This window comes from Dendropsophus ebraccatus, chromosome 10, assembly GCF_027789765.1.
Source record: "Dendropsophus ebraccatus isolate aDenEbr1 chromosome 10, aDenEbr1.pat, whole genome shotgun sequence".
In the NCBI taxonomy this organism is placed as follows: Eukaryota; Metazoa; Chordata; class Amphibia; order Anura; family Hylidae; genus Dendropsophus; species Dendropsophus ebraccatus.
The window spans coordinates 78,575,388-78,597,054 of NC_091463.1; the positions used below are offsets into that span (position 1 = coordinate 78,575,388).

Here is a 21,667-nt window from a genome sequence, read left to right on the forward strand (position 1 = left end):
TATTCAGAGGTCAGAGAGGTCAGTGCTGACTTCAGAGGAGATAGCTTGATGACGTAGCTGTAAATTAACTCTTTGTTGTCCTGTGTTGGTGCCTCATCTCTCTCAACCCCTCCCCTCTCTATAGATAACCATAAAGACAGGGGGAGAGCTTCATACTGATTTTTAATGATAAAAATGCATTTTTTCAGCTAATTAACCGAATTACAAATCGCCTGTACTATTGATTTCTGCAAAAAAAAATGTAAACGACAGTGACCCTTTCAGTCTTTAGGGTACTTTTAGATGAGCCCCATAGATAGAACTAGGGACCTCCGTTCTGTGATTGGTGGTGGTCTGACCACTGATAGGTGGGATACGTCTTGGTTTATCGCTGTTTTTATGGTGGTCCGATAATTCAGAACATCTGATAATCTGCCACCCATCAATGCACTAACACATGATAAAATATACAGCACATGAGAAGCTACGGTACATGAAGTTCCGTCTGTTGGGCCTGTCTAGGGTGACTATATGTGATGTACATGTATGTTGTGGGTACACGTGTACCATAGCACAGTGTGGGAATAACACTGCATATGGTACTACAGATGGTTACTGAACCGTGCTTGCTGATATCCATGATCGCACATGTTATATGGCTGTATATTAGGTTGTTACTAGTCGCTGTTAGGTATTAGATTGTCGGCTCTTTACATAGTCAATCCACCACTTTGTGCAGGAAAGAAGTTATTACAGAGCCGCAGAGTAAACCGCACCCGTTTATAGTCTGGCAGGACAAGTTGTAACACAGAGAGCGATCCCTGTAACGTTCTCCATCCGCCGTGGGGGTTGTGCTCTCATTCTGCCTGTACATGTGTAAAGACCTCTCCACATTTAACATTCTTTGTTGTCTTTTCTCCATAGAGGATGGTCTGAGTCCTATGAACTCTGCTCTATGGACCACAAAGACTCGGAGAATGCCACATCTAGTGCCCGGCCACCATACCGCAGCAACACAGCCTGGCAGTGGAGTGGCTCGGCCACCCATCACGGGGCCAGTCCCTCTCAAAAATGGGTGACCCCAACCTATGCACAGTCGCTAAATAGACCACCCAAGCAGGGCCCGACGGTGCCTGTCCGAGAGCCCCAGCCGCTACACAACAACAGAAGGTGAGTCTGTGCCCCCTGTGGCTGAACATGGCATTGCAGTTTTCACTGATAATGTCTTTATGCTTCATGGGAAGTCTACAACGTAGATTTGGTAAGTGAATATTCTCCCCCCTATTCAAGAGATGAGGCACCAAAACAGGACAACAAAGAGTTAATTTACAGCTACATCACCGGGCTATCTCTGACAGTCAGCACTGACCTTTGAATACCGGCTTTCATTCAGCTTCCGCTGTGTAATCCTTTGTTCTCTGCTCTCTGCTGGCGACTAATCTCCCTCTTCCCTCCTCCCCCTTCCCTCTCCATAGATTAGACAGGGCTCGACTGATTTAAACTAGTCGAGATTTCCTGATAATGAGCAGTTGATGAAAGAAAGTAGTGGATGGGAGGACCTGGGAAAAGGCTTTTTGAATGCAGATAACGGCATATTTGCCTAATAAGCCCAATTACAAAGTTTCTTCAAATCGTCTGGACTATTGATTTCTGCAAAAAAATAAATAAAAGGACAGTGACGCTTTAAACTTGTCCAGTTTTCAGCCTCCCACATTGTGTTCATGAACTAAGGCTACATTCACACATTCATAGTGCAGCCCGTGACCGCGGACCCGCGGCCCACACTACAAATGTGCATCTGTAGTGCTCTGTGCTTCACGGAGCACTACATTGCCGCTTCATTAGCATAGCGATCCGTGCCGCAAAGTGCGGTCCACATTACATGTCCTTTTTTTTTTTTTTGCGTCACGGATCGTGGCCCTTACACACGTACGGACGTTTGAACGTTCTATGCTTTGTCCGCAAATGCGGACAGAACAACGGAGGTGTGAATGTAGCCTAACTGGTTACTTGCTGTATATCCCCACCCCCTGACAGCCGTCATTGTCACCTGATCACTGATAATCTTTTCACCTGTCACTAGTTTTAATGTTATGGCTGGTAAGTATATGTTAGTATTATTTCATTCTAGTTTTTCATTCTAGGCATCTATAGTGACATTTTTGAAGGATGGAATAGAAATATTTAGTATTAGTTGGCATTAATTGGCTATAAGCATCAGGTCGACGTGTGTCTATTGTATGTATGGTTCATAATGACCAGAACAAATGTGTCGTGTAAAAGTGACAGCGATCAGCCGATCAGCGGGAAAATGCCTGATCCTCGGCTGATTGCAGCTTTTGTACTGCAGCAAAATATATTGCTACCACACAGCTCCCTATGCTAAACAGCACTCATTGGGTGAATATCTGCACGTGTAGGACCTTTACTCACATAAACATTGGTTCATTTTCTCAACCGTTACAATATGACTGCCCAGCCCTCTTGTTCTTGGAGGGATAAGCTGCTACCAGAAGTGTCTAGCAGCAGCTTTACACTCGTTCCTTCATTGCAAAAAAACATAATGGATCAGAAAAACAAAACTTTCATGTGTATGGAGGAATGGAGAGAGATCAGTGTTGGCCAAAAGAGGCATTCATATCCTGCAGAAATGATACTTGGGGTTTTCAGCTGCATCCATGGCACATATACAGTATGTGTGGGAAATTACCTCAGCGTAGTCACTAGTTGACTATGTTCAGTCATTAACGTCATCGGGGTCCCATTTATGTGAGCATGTATACATTGGCATCCTGTTTTGTCAATATGCATTGATGGCAAAGTCCCAATAAGAACATGGACACAGTTATGGTGGTTATTGTGACCATAATGCACACGCTCACAACTCGCCTTAAAGGGGTAGTTCACAAACAAAAAAATATCTTTCTAATCAACTGATGCCAGAAAGTGCCACAGATTTGTAATTTACTTCTGTTAAAAAAAATATAAATCTCAAGTCTTCCAGTACCTATCAGCTGCTGTATGTCCTACAGGAAGTAGTGTATTCTTTCCAGTCTGGAGAGCAGGAGAGGTTTTCTATGGGGATTTGTTACTGCTCTGGACAGTTCCTGACATGGACAGAGGTGGCAGCAGACGTTTTAGAGCAGGGATAGGGAACCTTCGGCCCTCCAGCTGTTGCAAAACTACAACTCCCATCATGCCTGTAGCTGTAGCTTTGACTGCCAAGGTATGATGGGAGGTGTAGTTTAGTAACAGCTGGAGAGCCAAGGTTCTCTACCCCTGTGTTAGTGGTTGCCTCTTTGTAAGCTGCTCACAGTCACCACATAACATTATATAGGGAGATATCATTGTATGGGATGGCCGCTCTTGAAAAACTGGCACAGCGTGTGCCACGGAGTCAGCTGAGGCAGGTGTGACAAGGGAGGAGATGCCCGTAGGGCCCTGGGAGACTTTTTACCTGTGTCTGCAATTTCTCATACAAGGTAATTTCATGCACACAGGCCAGTGAGTTACCCGGAGACGCCATATGTCGCCACATCCCCGACAGCAATTGACAAAGCACAGCCTTACAGACACCCCTCTGGGAGCTTCTCTACACCGTCTACCGGGGCAGGATACAGCCGCTACAAGCCCACGCCGGACAGGTGAGAGCCCAGCCACGCTGTATATCATGTTGTTTACTCGGCCTGTGACCTCAATCTGTCATGCAGGTGAGAGGTGGAGCGGATTTCCTGGTGTTCACAGGTTCATGAGTGCAGGATCTCTATAGCGTCCTCACTGACAGTCTGTTCTTACAGGATTTATGTGCACGCACTGCAGATGTAGCAGAGCCGGGTTAGTTGTCATAGGACTTATCAATGCAGGTAACAATTCTGCATCGGCAGCCGTGGTACTTCATGTATTCAGCTCTGCTTCATCTGCGGGTTTAGTGTTTCTGTGATAGGATAAACCATGTGATTTCTGTACATTATGTAAGGCTGTGTTATTATAGCTGTATGACCATTACAATACTACAGTAAAATAATGCCGCCCACCCACCTGTAATTAGTGACGTGACCTTTGCCCTGTGCCTGCGGCATGCTGTCAGGCTGGGAGACTACTGGATTTTCCAGAATAGACTTTCCAATGTCCTCCATATGAACCTTCCTCCAACATTGCCCAATGCATCTGCATCTTCAGACCTTTCCACATTTGTTTACATGGAGTAGAAGGAGCATAGAACCATTGTTCTTAATCAGTATGTCATCTCAGTTCCAGGTTTGGCACCCCCCAGCGCACCGTGCTACAGGCGGAATCATACAGCGCACAGGATGGGCTGTCCGGTCAGGAGATGACTGTGGATCGACATAAACCAGGTGAGACACCGAGCATATTCCCTTCATACCTAGGTACTAGGTCAGAGGTGCAGACCCCCCATGTCATGTTCTTATGTCTCCAGCTCATGTGCATGACATATTTGGGGACAGACCATTTGGGATTCCTAAAATCAGAGCATCCCAACTTGTAGATATTATTCTCTATGTTTGGTTTATACAGCAGACCCTCTTCATGTCCTTTTCCTGTATATTGCCTTGGATACTACACTGAAGGAGAGATTTCACCAGAATTCTGTATTTGCAACGCCATCTAGTGGTACATTTGTGAAGAGCCACATTTCTGATGGCAGGATTGCTGGTGCTGATATACCCTCTGTACACACCACATTGAAAGCTTTGAAGTAAACTGTGAATATATTTATAGTCCTTCTATGTACAGTAATCAGTGTAGTACCTGATTTACTATGATGGTGCCACTAGGTGGGGGAATTTATCATTGTATTTCAGGGGTGCACAAACTACAATTTGGTTATCTATGCAGGTATTATGGGAAATGAAGTTTTGTAGCAGCTGGCCACAGGTTGTGCATCTCTGGTCTTTTTTGTCTGTTGCAGTTAGTGATCGGAGCAAACATTTAGTGATTTTTATTTTTTTTATTTTTTTACTCTTACACTGCTTGACTCATTTTCATAAAACTCCTTAGCATGATGTCACATTTGCAGAATTTCTGAAGAGTGTGTGCAATTTTGGGCCCAGGTAATACATAACATGACCTAAGACCATGAAAAACCACTTTAAATACACAAACAGTGATAACAGTCCCCCTAAAGGCCCTATTCCACGGAACGATTATCGGCTATATTCGGCTGATATCTGCCGTTACGGCTGATAATCGTCCCGTGGAATTGACAGCAACGATCAGCCGACATCGTTCATGTCGGATGATCGTTGCGTCGTTTGTCTTTCAAACATGTTAAAAGATAAACGACCGATACAGCAACGATCTGCTGCCGGCGTTCCGTGGAATAGGAGCATCGGCAGCAGCGGCGTGGAATAGCGGCAGCAGTGAGCAGGGAACGAGGAGCAAACAAGCGCTAATAGTCAGTCGGCCCGTGGAGTAGGGCCTTAGAAAATCTTTTTCTTTCAAATACACTGGTGTCAGAAAGTTATGTAGATTTGTAATTTACTTCTATTAAAAAATCTCAAGTCTTCCAGTACTTATGAGCTGCTGTATGTCTTGCAGGAAATGTTGTTTTAATTCCAGTCTGACACAGTGCTCTCTGCTGACATCTCTGGCCGAGACAGGAACTGTCCAGAGCAGGAGAGGTTTTCTATGGGGATTCATAGAAAACAGACAGAGTTCCTGTCTCGGCCAGAGATGTCAGCAGAGAGCACTGTGTCAGACTGAAAATAAAACAACATTTCCTACAGGATATACAGCAGCTGATAAGTATTGGAAGACTTGAGATTTTTTAATAGAAGTGAATTACAAATCTATATTACTGTCTGATTTAAAGGAATAAGTTTTTTTGCAGGATAACTTTTATAAAGGGGTATTCCAAGAAAATCAACTTTTCCTCTATTCACAGGAAAGTAGAAGTTTGTGGAAGGTTCGACTTCTGTACCCCCCTCCAATCTACGTATAGGGCCCTTGCCTTTGTATTATGAATAGACCAGGGGGGAAGGGCATGTGACCTGTGGCTCCATTCATTTGTATGGAGCAACGGAGAGAGCCAAGTACGCTGTACTCCCCATACCCCCGCCCCGTAAACTCCTACATTTTCCCTTGGGATACCTCTTTAAAGCCTACTGGGGATTAAAAAAAAAAAATACAATTGACATCTCTCAGGAACATTTTAATCAATTTGATCAGCTCTGACCTCCACCAAGTGATGTCCCTGTGACGTGTCAAAGGCTTTTATCTTTTTTTTAATTTTTTTAAGACTTTGCCTATTAAAGCTAGATAAAGGGAAAATAGTCCCGATATGTTTAGTAAGTGACAAAGGGATTCTGTGCGAGAATGAGTGTATCATCCATGGAATGTTATGGCGGGTCATGTGAGTAGTCTTCCCAGGATCATGTGATGAGTGCTGTGTGTAGCATCTGCCTGCTGCTTGCAGTGCTTGACATTTTGGGGATAGGAAAGGACGGATCACAGTTGCTGTATGCAGAGGGTTTGCAATTCTGAGGTAAGGAATGGAGCGAATGGCAATTGAAGATGAGAGGTTATTGTTGGGAGGCCATTCCTGGTAGAGCATGAGGAGGCCTATCGTGTGTGTGTGTGTATATGGGACTCAGTTATTCCCTGATCCAGCAGATCATTGGGAGTCTGACTGTTACGACCTCCCCAAGTGAATGGAGCAGCTGTGTACATTCTTATACACCGCTCCACCATGGTCTAGGGAAAGGATAGGGAACCTTCGGCCCTCCAGCTGTTGCAAAACTACAACTCCCATCATGCCTGGACAGCCGAAGGCTGTCCAGGCATGATGGGAGTTGTAGTTTTGCAACAGCTGGAGGGCCGAAGGTTCCCCATCCCTGGTCTAGGGAACCAGTACAGGACTGAGCATCATGTAAAAGTCCCATAGAAAGTGAATGGAGCCGCAGCAACTGCACATGCACACTACCACTCCATTCCCTCGGGATAGAAGAGACCTCTAGATAGTTTAGAGTCCCAGCAGTCAGACCCTCACGATCAGCTAGTTTTTAGATCCTATGGATCAAACGAGTGACATGAGTTTTATACTTATATTGTCAGTTATGTCTGAACACACGTGGACCATCACAGAAACAGTAGCAGTAGTGGGTTGGGTAGACATTGGATGATGGCATTTGACTCCCTGCAGTGCCGTCTGCCTCCCACCCTCTCTGTACAGCACAGACAGAGCAGGTAAGGAGATGGGTGTATGTATGTGGGCTAGATGATGGGAGAATAGGTGGACACATGGGTAAGGAAGAGGTCTTCAGTTTAATGTAGGTACCTGGACAATGTGCAGTTTGCATGTGTATGTATGTGCATGTTTGTGCAAATGTCTGTGTCTGACAACTTGAGGGGTTTTTTACAGTTTCATGAATCTATGGCTTTGTAAACTTTGTTTACATGTAAAATTATTTTACAACCTACACCTCGTGTGTCATTTTACATGTGAAAATAGCCTTAAAGGAGAAGTCCGTCAAAAATGTTTATTAAAGTATTATATGGCCTCCCCTAAAAGTTGTACAAATCACCAATATACACTTATTACAGGAAATGCTTATAAAGTTTTTTTTTTTCTCCCCTGCACTTACTACTGTATCAAGGCTTTACTTCCTGGATAAAATGGTGATGTCACTTCCTAGATAATATGGTGATATCACGACCCAACTCCCAGAGCTGTGCGGGCTGTGGCTGCGGGAGAGGATAATGGCAGGGGGACACTGAGGGACACAGGTCACTGGAGGGATACTAAGCATCCCTCTGCCATCATCCTCTCCAGCAGCCACAGCTCTGGGAGTCGGGTCGTAACATCACCATTTTATTCAGGAAGTGACATCACCTTTTTAGCCAGGAAATGACATCACCATGTTATCCAGGAAGTGACATCACCATGTTATCCAGGAAGTGAAGCCTTGGCACAGTAGTAAATGCAGGGAAAAAAAGCACTTTATAAGCATTTCCCATAATAAGTGTATATTGGTGATTTGTATAACTTTTTTTGGGGGGGGGGGCAATACAATACTTTAATAAATTTTTTGTCAGACTTCTCCTTTAAATCACTGTATTATGAAACGATATGCAACTTTAAAAACAATGAGATCTTAAACAACTATGTTTAAGAAAGATTTCTGCTTTCTGAAAACCTGTACAGAACCATTACTTCTGTAATGGTTGAGTGTGAGCAGTCTAGGCAGTCTTCATGATTCTGTAGACAACATGACAATTTGGGTGCTTAGTGAGTTAGTTTTTCATGCCAGGAGCCACATTGGTTATGCCATTAGTCCACTTCATGTGTCAGCCCCTGCTGGAGCAGCATCACCTCTGTATGGAGAAGGTGAACATGAGGAGTGTCTGTTGTGTAGACGTCAGCAGGAATCACGTCACTGTATCCCAGTCTCTGGATCCGGCACCCAGCCCCCATCACCATCCTCTTTAATTAACACTCAGCTTCTAATTATTCGCTGACGTTAATGCTGCAAGGTGCATGTGACGCCACCATTTGTCTTTGCAGAACCTCTGTGGCACATCCCATCGCAGCCCCGAGTAGGAGCCAGTGTGAACAAGAGACCTAACAGACAGGAGCTGGCTGGGAAGAGTTCTCCTCACCGTCATTCTAGGGTAAGTGCTCAGACACGTGCGTGATCACTGTGCATAGGCAGTGGGGGCATGTCCCTGACCTTATTGATGTGTTTACAGGGAGAGGCCCAGTATTCCAGTCATTCCAGCAGTAACACATTGTCCAGTACGGCCTCCAGTAACCAGAGTGATGAGCGGTGGTTTGACCCCCAGGAGCAGCCAGATACAGACATAGAGCCCCTCACTAAGGGCACATCCAACGACAGCGGCATTGATACCTCCCTGCCCAATTTTGCGCAGTCTAAGCCAGCCAGGCAAGCTCCTCGCCGAGAGAAAGTGCAGAAACCCATGGCGTGCTCCACCTATCCCGGCATGCATGAAAGCAGCTCGCGGGACAAGAGGAAAGATCAGATGTCCTCTGGAAAAGGCTACCGACCCAAAATGTACCCACCTGGTAGCGGCGCAGCAGAAGCTTTCAGTGACTCCAGGTAAAGAGACAGGAATATAAAGTCTGTTACGATATGTCGTGTTCCTAACACTTTATACCAAGTTTTCGCTTTGCATTTACTGCCCGAGCAGCCAATTCATAGAATAATGACACATGAATGTCATTGTACTGTTGGGGGGGGATCAGATCCTGTATTGTACAGTGTGGGGGAGATCAGATCCTGTATTGTACATTGGGGGGGGGGGGGATCAGATCCTGTATTGTACAGTGTGGGGGAGATCAGATCCTGTATTGTACATTGGGGGGGGGGGGATCAGATCCTGTATTGTACAGTGTGGGGGAGATCAGATCCTGTATTGTACATTGGGGGGGGGGGGGGGTCAGATCCTGTATTGTACATTGGGGGGATCAGATCCTGTATTGTACATTGGGGGGGGGGTCAGATCCTGTATTGTACATTGGGGGGATCAGATCCTGTATTGTACAGTGTGGGGGAGATCAGATCCTGTATTGTACAGTGTGGGGGACATCAGATCCTGTATTGTACAGTGTGGAGGGAGATCAGATCCTGTATTGTACAGTGTGGGGGAGATCAGATCCTATATTGTACAGTGTGGAGATCAGATCCTGTATTGTACAGTGTGGAGGGAGATCAGATCCTATATTGTACAGTGTGGAGATCAGATCCTGTATTGTACAGTGTGGGGGGGATCAGATCCTGTATTGTACAGTATGGGGGACATCAGATCCTGTATTGTACAGTGTGGGGGGAGATCAGATCCTGTATTGTACAGTGTGGGGGAGATCAGATCCTGTATTGTACATTGGGGGGGGGGGGATCAGATCCTGTATTGTACATTGGGGGGATCAGATCCTGTATTGTACAGTGTGGGGGAGATCAGATCCTGTATTGTACATTGGGGGGGGGGGATCAGATCCTGTATTGTACATTGGGGGGATCAGATCCTGTATTGTACAGTGTGGGGGAGATCAGATCCTGTATTGTACAGTGTGGTGGAGATCAGATCCTGTATTGTACAGTGTGGGGGGAGATCAGATCCTGTATTGTACAGTGTGGGGGGAGATCAGATCCTGTATTGTACAGTATGGGGGGGGGGATCAGATCCTGTATTGTACAGTATGGGGGGGACATCAGATCCTGTATTGTACAGTGTGGGAGGAGAGCAGATCCTGTATTGTACAGTGTGGGGGAGATCAGATCCTGTATTGTACAGTGTGCGGGAGATCAGATCCTATATTGTACAGTGTGGGGGACATCAGATCCTGTATTGTACAGTATGGGGGGGATCAGATCCTGTATTGTACAGTGTGGGGGAGATCAGATCCTGTATTGTACAGTGTGGTGGAGATCAGATCCTATATTGTACAGTGTGGGGGGAGATCAGATCCTGTATTGTACAGTGTGGGGGACATCAGATCCTGTATTGTACAGTGTGGGGGAGATCAGATCCTGTATTGTACAGTGTGGGGGGGATCAGATCCTGTATTGTACAGTGTGGAGGATTGCAGATCCCATATTGCATCTTTAGAGGATAGCAGCCCTCTGACAGTGTTCTCTAGGTATCCTGTGTAATCCCATGCTCTGATGTATGCGTGTCTGAGGCTGAATACACACTTATAAGAATTTGAATTGTCCCATTGCAGAATGTGTGAACGCCCTCAGACATATGATCAGGCTTTTATTTCACATCACACGTCATGTGTTCCCTGTATTTCCAAGAAAGTAAAAAAAAAAATTCACTTTTGTTTCTCGATATAGAGAAGTAAATCTACGAGACTTGTAGCCCATAATAGAAGGAAATTAGACTCCAAGGTAATAATAATGGCATCTATGTATTCTTTGCGCAAGCAGATCCAACACGTATAAAACCCCAGACGGTTCCAGGAACCAGCAGATGTCACAGTCGAGCTCCTTCCAGCTGTCCAGCTCTGTGCCCAAATCTTTTTTCTCTCGTCAGAACGTGAGGAATAAGATCCCAGCTGGCTGGAAAAAGCCAGAGGAAACACCACAAAGGCCAACCACATTTACAGACCCCAAAAAGTAAGTGCACCTCCATGTATGCTGCATTTGGGGCTTCCCATCATAAACATCATATCCTCTACCTCTCATAGTAGTTGTATACACATGCACTAGTCACATCCGATACCTGCCCACCCCATTCATTAGAGCCCCCCCTCATAGTCATAAAAAGTCCCCCCCTATGTAGTCAGTGATGTTCCCTTGGGTGTCAGGAGCGTCTATTGCCGGCTGACGGACCTGGTTTTCAGGGTTGGTCAGCAGCAAGCAAAGTGATTGAAACTGCTGCCAGCTGGAGCAGGGTCCGTGGTCGGCACCAGTCATTGTAACCTTCTCATGGGTCTGAACATTATCTGGATGTGATGTAATGACGTCTGTGTGTTGATGTTCTGTGATTTATAATTGATAACATGAGTTTATATACATGTCTTTATGTAAAGTGTACCTGTTGCTTTAAAAGATTTAAAAAAAAAGAAAGAATCTGCATAGGTTTATTGGATTAACCCTTAATACTACTAGTTGACTAGTTAATGCTCTTCATTTCAGGGGCGGGACCAGAGTTTTTTGTTTTTTTGTTTTTTTTTTTTTACTCACACAATTCCTTCCTCCTTTAGGGTCTATTCACACGTCAGTATATTTTTCCAATCCGCAAATTTCAGTCAGTATACAATCCGCAAATTCAGTCCGTATTGCATCCGTATTGCTTCAGTAAAATACAGACCCCATAGAGTTGTATTGGATGTGTCAGTTACTGTCCGTACTAGGGTCTGTCCTTTTTTTTTTGCGGAACGGATTGCAGCCCAGTACACAACACGGATGTGTGTATAGGTCCATTGAAATACATTGGTCCTATATTATTGCGGATCCGCAATTGCGGACAGGAACAGGATGTGTGAATAGGGCCTTACATGTCTGGTCATTCACAACACAGCAGTCTCTGCTATGCCTTGACATAGTGGTGGTAAAAGTGCACTGAAGTGAACAGGCTGACGCTGTGCTGGGGGGATGATTTATAATATGCTGCAAGGGAGGTGTTAATAAATCTTTGAAAGGTGCTGTGTGAGAAGAAAGGACAGAAATAGCAGCAGCACGAAAGGGTACTGAGGTTTCTGCTGCTGATACGAGAGAGAGAGAAACCTTGATCTACCTTTCATAGACAGTGCCCATCCTTTGGAGGGTAAGAGAGTCTCTGCTGAATGCACAAAGCCATGCCTGCTCATGCTCTCCCCCGGCTGCTGCACAGAGCAGTACTAAGCCCCGCCCTCACTTCCAGTGTTCCTGCTTGTTGTCTCTGTTACTAGAGACAAACTGGGCCTGGCAACAGGCATTGAGGAAGTGATTAACAAATATGTTACAAATCACATGGATCTAACAGGGTCACAGGATCTAACTGTATAGCCAGCTTTAGTCATGTCACCAGGTTACTGTGCTGTATATTGTAGTTTACCTTGCTGTGTGCCATGTCTTTTTTTTTTTTAGTTTCTTTCACAAGAATAGTACACAATACAGTACAGATACTATACAGTTTGATATTTGTATTCCAACTTTGTGTTTTAACTTTTGCTGTCCATACCATGGCTACAGATGGGAACAGTCTATTGTAAATGTTGTCCCGGTCTGTGCACAGTCTAGTGTAAACTTTATCCCCGATCTGTGCACAGTGTAGTGTAAGGGTCCTATTACACGGGACGATTATCGTGCGAAAAGTCGTTATATTGTTTGAATGTAAACGATAATTGTTCTGTGTAATTGCAGGCAACAATCGAAAATTCGTTCATATGTCGTTGATCGTTGATTTAGATCTGAACCTAAAATTATTGTTAATCGTTCGCTGTAATCCCACATTCGTTCACTCAAGTTCCGCATTGCCCATTGTTCATTGTTATGCTGGGATCAGGAGGAGTAAACGATCGTAGTAATCGCAATAACGATCATAGTAACAATCGTAACTAACGACCATCGTTCTGTGTAATATGGTGAACGATTTCACGTTAACGATAAACAATCTCGTTTGCGATCGTTTATCGTTAGAAATCGCTCTGTGTAATAGGACCCTAAGCTTTGTCCCCTGTTGCTTGAGCAACAAAATGGTCACAAGAACAGAATATTCCCTCATTACAAGCATATCTATTCAGACCTGTTAGTATAAGGCTATGTTCACACAGACGTATGCTGTGGATCTGCACTAAATCACAGTTGAAGCAAAGTGGATGAGATTTGTATAAACACCCAAGTTGACCTGCAGTGCGGTTTTCAATGCTCAGTATGTCAGTTTATACTACAGAAATGCCATAGATTTAGTGCGGAGTTTCCCCTTTAAGGAAAGTCTGCAGCTAATGCACCCTGTGTGAACATGCCCTAAAAATAATTTAGTGCTTCTCGCTGTTCTGAACAGGAGACCACATAGAAAACAATCAGTAATTCCCTTTTTTTCTCTTGTTGGCAAGAAATAGAAACACATTAGTGCCTTGGTCTTACGCTCCTACACACAACCAGCTAAGCTTGCCCCTAAAGTGTAATGTCACTTTAAATAGCCAGCCACTGGTGTGGTAGCACTTGTAGGGTCACGTGATGAGACGTTTGGAGCCCGGGGTTCTCCCCATTGTCTGAAGTATTTAGGTCAGCGGTAAGAGACAAAAATGCTGGAGAGGGAGGATTACGTGAACATCTGTTGTGTGTATGCAGAAACACGGCAGCCTGTATATACCGTATACAGTGTGTAAAGTGTGCTGGGGATGGGACTTGGGGGGCTGTGAATTTTAACTCTTTCTTTTCTTTCTTTAGACAAGTAGATCCGAACACAAAGAACGTGTTTGGCCAGCCCAGGCTGCGGGCCTCCCTGCGAGACCTCCGATCGCCTCGCAAGAATTACAAGTCTACCATTGAGGATGATCTGAAGAGGCTGATTATTATGGACAATCTGGGGCCAGAGCAGGAGCAGGACTGCATGGTGAGATGACAGATGTCCCTGCCCTGGAAGATCACAGCCCCGACACCGTCTGCTCTGCCCTTTGTAGTGTCACTTATGTGTTTGTGTTGGAGCCTTTGTCATTGACCCTTCTAGTTCTACTTTTACTGGCGTCTTTTGTCCCACTATGGTGCTCTGGGCCACCTCTCAGTGCCCTCTTATCTACCTATATAGGTCCTGTTCTTTTCCATTTACTTTCTGATCACCTTTTTTTCTCCATCCACCCCCCCCCCCACCCCCCCCCCCAATGAGACATCAGGTAGGTGTCAGATTTCAGACGCCAATGTGCACAGTTGTATAAAACGCACAAGTTCCTGACAAGCGGTACATATATCTATAGCTGCACAGTGAAAGTTTATGGGCACTTTGTGTTTGCAGGGCGAATTCTTTCCGCGGTAATACATACCATGGGGGAGATTTATCAAACATGGTGTAGAGTGAAACTGGCTCAGTTGCCCCTAGCAACCAATCAGATTCCACCTTTCATTTTCTAGAGTCTGTGAGGAATGAAAAGTGGAATCTGATTGGTTGCTAGGGGCAACTGAGCCAGTTTCACTTTACACCATGTTTGATAAATCTCCCCCCATGTATTCTGTGTATCTGGGGTATCAAGATCAATGACATCTGATGACCCTGTCATCTGCAAAAACTTAAATTTTTTTTTAAAGTTTTGATAGATTGGGTTTGGTTGTTCAGACTCCCACCAATTCCTAGAATGAGCTTGGTGAGGTACATGACTGTACGCTTCACTCTATGGCTCCACAGACTTGGGCTTTATTACACGGGATGATTATCGTTTGAAAAATTGTTCGGTTTTAAACGATAATTGTTCCGTTTAAACAATAATCTTTGATAGTTTCATAGAATCTGGACTTATTTTCTTCATTGATCGTTCACAAATCGTTTGAACACCGTTCGGTGTAATAACACGTCATTACGATCATTGTCCTGTGTAAAAGGGTGAACGATTTAAGATCATTTGCCATAGCGGTCATTTGAGATCGTTTATCGCTCATCACCGAAAAATCGTCCCATGTAACACTACTCTTAGGGCTCGTACACACAGCGGAAATTACAATCTGAGCCCGCAACGCGGACGCCGCCTAAAATTCTGCCTGTCCCATTGATTCAATGGGATTTCTCATGCATCTCCGCTCTCTCCTCAAAGAATACACATGTCCATTCTTTTACGGGAGGCACACAGGAAATCCCATCGGATCAATGGGACAGGCAGAATTTCAAGAGTCGTCAACTGCGCGGGCTCCGATTTGGAATTCCCGCCTCTTTTGCTCTGTGTGCTTGGGGCCCTTACAGTGAAGAGCACAGTTGTGCGCTTCTCCCAGCTTGTTGTAGAACATGACAGTCATCAGTTCTCCCAGACTCTTGACTGATCAAAACTTTTGAAATGTTGCCTTGGTATGTCATAGTTTCTGCAAATGACATGGACTTTTTAAAGAGGATGTTGACATGGAGAGTATACGCTGTGGTCTTCACACTGGAGCAGGTTTCAATGTCCACCTTATTCTTCTTCAGTCATTGAACACCACATAAAATCTGCTATGGCAGTCCTCCTCCTTACATCCTCAGCATTAGGTGCAGAGACACTTACTGATGCTATGCTGTGGGTTTCCTTGTATGAAATGTCAGTGACTATGCTACGCACGAACATATCCTACCAATGCTTCTATATTGGACGCTTAGGGCCCCTACTACGAGCCAGAGCGTAGACCTGCTAACAGGCAATGACTCCTGCCCTGTCACACCAACTCATCCTTACATGAACCGCCATTGACTTGACTGGCTGCATGTACTCCTACTTTTTACCTGTAGCCAAAGGCAACATTCGCTGTTTGCTGAAGGTCTCTGGAGCCATCTTCCATGTTACAGGGGTTGTCTGTGGACTAAACAACATTTACTCGTATTAACATTTACAAGTGTGAATGGAAGCAGAAGAGCTGATGTCATTCTGTCGGTACAGAGAGACAACGCTACAGTATAGGTGTCATGCTGTGTGTTTTCCTGATGGCAGAAACTATTACTGATATCATGGGTAAAATTCAGACCCCGACCAATCTCTAGATATTGCTGGGTAGCGTGCTTCATATCCTAGCTAGCTGCAATCTCCGTCCAGCCGCACTGGATGGGCTCCATACATGTAATCTCTTCCTGTCCTGCTCAGCCCATATACCTTACCGTACATTGTGTAGAGGATAATACCAGGAAGCATGCTGTGCTCAATCCACAAATCCTTCAAACACTTTCTAATGCTGTAAACTTTATTCCTTCAGTCTCCTCAGAAAACCCTGCAAAGAACACTTTCCGATGAGAGCCTGTGCAGCGGACGCCGAGACGCAGGTTTCGCCTGCTCCCCGTCAGCCGACTCCTCCTCTAGGAGCAGTGATGGCTTTTATCCCAACCCATACCCATCCAGTACTCTCCCTGTTCGCCGCCAGCACCAGCCTGGTATGCCAGAGAAATCCGGTGAGCATAGAGAAGTGTAACATATATACACGTGTATTGTTTTCCTCCATGATACATCGATGGAACAGATCTGTACTGATGCATGGTGTTGGGACTGCATTAGCCATTCTGCCCAATGTATGTAGTCATATGGAGCAGAGATATTACCTTTGGTATAGTCGTTGGGGTATTTGGTTGCCCGACCTAATATTTTCAGGGTATTCTACACCACAGATGTCAAACTTCGGCCCTCCAGCTGTTGCAAAATTATAATTCCCATCATGCCTGGACAGGTAAAGCTTTGGCTTTGACTGCCCAGGCATGATGGGAACTGTAGTTCAGCAACAGCTGGAGGGCCACGAGTTTGACACGCATGTTCTACGCAATCATTTAGTGAAGAAATGTAAGCAAAATACGAAGAAATACATGGCTGAGTAACCATCCCTTATTGTTGTCTATTCTTCGCAGCCACCATCTCGTCTTCCGAGCTGTCACTTACAGAGGTTCGGGATTCAAGGCATGTAGACCCGGGCATGATGCCGCTGCCAGACACTGCTTCAGGCCTAGAGTGGTCCAGTCTTGTCAGTGCAGCAAAAGCTTACGAAGGTAAGATGTGTGCTAAGTGCTACCTGGAAGACTAGTGTCAGGTGGTTGTTAGTCAAGTGCAAGCATTAAAACTGGAGATCAGATTTTTCTTTGAGTTAAATGGGGCATCTTTGGATGGCGTTGGCTGTTGCCCTTCTATGGCCAGTTGTATGGGTCAGGTTATCTGCTTGTCTATATAGTAAGTAGAAATCCAGCCATCTATTATGTGAGATGGAACGCATAAGAAAGGATGAACTAAAAAGACCTATGTATCTGTTGTGTTGGCAGTGCCAGTGTGTGACCTGTATAATAACCCTGTGCTGATCTTCCTTTACAGTGCAGAGAGCCGCCTCACTTTTCTCTCTGAACGAAACAGCGTTGAGTCCTGTGCAGAGTGGTGGCACAGCACACCTCAGCCTGGAGAGGCAGCACACGCCGCGCACCACCCCCACCTCTAGGTAGGGAGACGCTGCTCCTCTCTTCTGTGTTTTGGGATTTCTTTTCTCTCTCAAAGCTATACACATAAGCCCAATCACAGGAAAACACTCTCAGAGAAAAACCTGCCGGGTGATCATATGTGCTCAACAGGGGAAGCGGCATGTGGTCATAAATAAAGTATTACATTAGAACTGAATGGACGGCCATGTAATGCCTCAACCGTCTGGTTCTGCCAAATGAAAGCTGATGTGTGTGAGCGGCCCTTAGAGGAAGGGATCCTAAATGGTGGACCCTCCCTCTGTCATATCCATATGTGTTGTGTTAGTAGGGTTGTTTGCCTGATGTCTTTCCTGATATTTATCAGAATTTAGAAGGGGGAGGGGATGTGTGTGTGTGTGTGTATGTCTATATATATATATATATATATATATATATATATATATACACACAGGAAAGACAATATGGCGTCTGCTGGAGATATATATATATATATACACTCACCGGCCACTTTATTAGGTACACCATGCTAGTAACGGGTGGTCTTCTGCTGCTGTAGCCCATCTGCCTCAAAGTTGGACGTACTGTGCGTTCAGAGATGCTCTTCGGCCTACCTTGGTTGTAACGGTTGGCTATTTGAGTCACTGTTGCCTTTCTATCAGCTCGAACCAGTCTGCCCATTCTCCTCTGACCTCTGGCATCAACAAGGCATTTCCGCCCACAGAACCGCCGCTCACTGGATGTTTTTTCTTTTTCGGACCATTCTCTGTAAACCCTAGAGATGGTTGTGCGTGAAAATCCCAGTAGATCAGCAGTTTCTGAAATACTCAGACCAGCCCTTCTGGCACCAACAACCATGCCACGTTCAAAGGCACTCAAATCACCTTTCTTCCCCATACTGATGCTCGGTTTGAACTGCAGGAGATTGTCTTGACCGTGTCTACTTGCCGCCATGTGATTGGCTGATTAGAAATTAAGTGGTAACGTGCAGTTGGACAGGTGTACCTAATAAAGTGGCCGGTGAGTGTGTGTATATATATATATATATATATATATATATATATATATGTGTGTGTATATATGTATATATCCCCAACAGACGCCATATTAGTTTTCTCTTGCCCCAAGAACAGATATGATAAAATTTGGACAAATGATCTATTTTACTGACTATGACAGATCAAGAACTGTTTTCAGCTGGGTCTAAGCTCCGGTCTCATCAGCCATTAATATCCCTTCATTACAAATAAATCCCAGTGCTCATATGCTTAGAGCGATCCCCAAGGACCGGGCCTGGTACATTTGTAGCTCATTTCTGCAATGCACTGTATGTAGGTCAGTTCACTGAACAGTCTGGCCGGAGCTAATTCCATGTTATATTGTGTTCTTTCTAGTGATGAAGTGATTCCTGACCTCACCGGGAAGGTTCTGCAACTGGAGGTCATGTTGAAACAGCTCCACACAGATCTTCAAAAGGTAATGATAAGCCGGGCCGCCGCTTTCCTTTAATGATGGCACTCAGCCGGGCCATTACTTGGTTATAGTTTGGTAATGACTTGTTGTAAAGCCCGCACTTTTCTCCACCTAATCCTAACCTGACAGTGCAATATTTTACTCCATATAATGAATTCCTATACGTTACTGAGGGCCAGATGGTAAATGTTGTTCATCAGCATCAATTCTACAGAACATAAAGCCAGCATTCCCAGAAGTCTTATTACTCAGGCTCTTGTCTATTATTTTTGCACAGTACATATCAGAACAGGGGTGAATGCATAGGAGTCCCAGTCAGGCGCACTATTATTTTTGCCTCTCCATGATTCCTCCTTCCATCTTGTGTTCCTGCAGGAAAAACTGGACAAAGAGATGTTGCAGGTAGAAGTGGCGAGTCTCCGGCAGAACAATCAGCGGCTTCAGGCAGAATCGCACTCGGCCAGCGAGCAGCTGAGGAAATTTGCAGAGATCATTAATAATAATGTGGATAAAAAGGATCATTGAGGTCCCCAGGGGTGACTGACCCCTCACCGGGTGGGGGGGGGGATACAATATGGTACATCCCACCAAAGGAGGTGGTCTCTCCTCTTAAAGTGCCCTGCACTGTAGGACTGGAATAACTTTTTTGTTACTTCTTATCATGATGGATGCACGTTTTCTCCATTGTCCATTACTATATATATATATATATTTTTTTTTCTTTTCATGTTTTTTTCTTTTCATGTACAGAAACATTTTCCTCCTTTTTTTTTGTAGATTTGTATAAATTAGAAAGTTGAGGAGGAGGGATGTATTTTTTTGGCCATATTGTCTGCACAAACTTCCGTCAGGAATTATGCAAAAATGGACAGATTCGCAGGCAGACGTAGCGCAAAATAATGCATCTCAAACTTTCTGGAAAGTAATGTTATATATATATAAATATATTTAAATTGTATAGGAAAAAAAAGTTATATATTGGGGAAAAGGTCTTTGGATGAACCCTTAAGTAATGTTAAAGTTTCATACAAATTTATTTTAATATGACGCCAGTCTGACTGGAAACAGGATATTTCCGTGTATATTTTGTTAATATGACGTGTACATAAATCATCTCTTTTTGTTTAATGGGAACAACTGACAATTCTGAGTTACATCTTATAGTTGACTAGTAATCTCTTAAAGTGAGACAGTCACGGTTCAGGTGCACAGTAAAGGGTTAACCACGGCATGCTGACCCAGACTTTACCTGTATTGGCTATCCAGCTGAACTAGACAGCACATGTGGCACTGCCCTACTGTCCTGTTCTCCTAGACAGCTGATGCAGTGGATCTTATCACGGGAAGGGGTGCACTTTATGGACATCATGTATGTGTCCCGGGTCGTCGCGCTCCTGTCTCATGACTGGTTCACTTGAATTGACTTTGCGGAAATCTGCAAAGTTTGCAAGTTTACATACAGATACCTTCTACACAGTGTAAATGCTTAATGTAAGAGTAAAGGAGATTATTTATACTTGAACTTTAGGATTTGCTTTTGCCATTTTTCTATGTGTGAAATCACAGGAAGCCTAAACACATTCTATTTTTAAGCAGCGATTTATTATACAGACTATACAACCGACCTATCAGCCTGGAATACGATGCACTTTTTCCTTCCAGTCGTCTTGAATTTCCCCTTTTAGCTTTTCATTCATCTAAGGTTCCCCATCCCTGTAGATAGCCTCCTCCACCACCAGCCATCCTCCAACTATCAGGTCTCACAAGAACTCTTCATCAAGCTTGAGCAGCCATATTGATCCTTTGTGAAGCTGCCATCTTGAACCTTATCTGTCTCCACATGCTATGAAGATGGATGACATTCGCTGCTGGACCTCACCGACCTTCATGCCTTCTTGCCATGCTGTACGATATACTGTAATGTCGTGTGAAACGCATGATGGTTTGGAACAACTTAAAGGACTCAAATTATTTTCTAAATGAGGGCTGCCAGACTGAGAGTTGTATACGGTTTTATTTGTATAAACTGATCTACACTTTCCATGGTGTCGTCATTGAGTTCTTTCAGGGTGGATGAGGGAAACTGTACTGTCACAGTGGGCTCTATCTATAAACCATTGTCAGTACAGCACAATGTCAGGTAGCTCTGCTAAAGGCATCCAATAGAGGTGTGCTAGGGAATATAATACACCCATGTGAACCTTTCTATGCACAAATTAATATTACGACGTAGTCACATAATATCCTGTAAGTCTACACTATATCCGAACCTTCTCTAATGACTGTCTGCTATTGATTGGTGGGGGTGGTATTAGCATCCCCACCAATGATAATGGGACTGTCAACTGGGTGGTCATCATGACTCTATTGAGAACTGAATAGTGGTAACTAGAGATGAGAGAATTTTACAATACTTATCAGCCTGCTGCTGCCTTTTCACTCTGTGTCACTCCTCTCCAGGTGCCTGGGAAAGCTGGATCCAGTCCTGGTAAACGTCTCCCAGTTTCCCAGGACTGGCTCCAGCTTTTCCAGGTACCCAAGGAGGAGGGACACAGAGTTAAAAGCCAGCTGGTTGATAAGCTAACTGCTGGGCTTACCAAGCAATTGTAGTTTATGCACCATCAAGGGTGCAGCTCCCACTGTTCAGTTCCCCTAGGTGTGAACCTGAGCATTCTGTCCCAGTTTATTATGA

General features: G+C 44.6%; 1 protein-coding gene across 6 annotated transcripts in view; it reads left to right on the forward strand.

Moving 5' to 3' along the window:
- SIPA1L3 (signal induced proliferation associated 1 like 3) overlaps window positions 1-21,014 on the forward strand; it is a 140,932-nt gene extending 119,918 nt beyond the window's left edge. For 5 of the 6 annotated variants that reach the window (XM_069943510.1, XM_069943509.1, XM_069943508.1 and 2 more), the window contains 12 exons: window positions 904-1,149; window positions 3,480-3,623; window positions 4,231-4,334; window positions 8,504-8,610; window positions 8,689-9,056; window positions 10,890-11,078; window positions 13,839-14,004; window positions 16,311-16,503; window positions 16,951-17,088; window positions 17,405-17,525; window positions 18,897-18,978; window positions 19,351-21,014. In XM_069943510.1, the coding sequence (XP_069799611.1) occupies window positions 904-1,149; window positions 3,480-3,623; window positions 4,231-4,334; window positions 8,504-8,610; window positions 8,689-9,056; window positions 10,890-11,078; window positions 13,839-14,004; window positions 16,311-16,503; window positions 16,951-17,088; window positions 17,405-17,525; window positions 18,897-18,978; window positions 19,351-19,500 (2,008 nt within the window). In that variant the 3' untranslated portion in view covers window positions 19,501-21,014. The remainder of the gene's footprint in view (window positions 1-903; window positions 1,150-3,479; window positions 3,624-4,230; window positions 4,335-8,503; window positions 8,611-8,688; window positions 9,057-10,889; window positions 11,079-13,838; window positions 14,005-16,310; window positions 16,504-16,950; window positions 17,089-17,404; window positions 17,526-18,896; window positions 18,979-19,350) is intronic. The other variant, XM_069943513.1, reaches the window with a different exon arrangement.
- The last annotated feature ends 653 nt before the right edge of the window (window positions 21,015-21,667 follow it).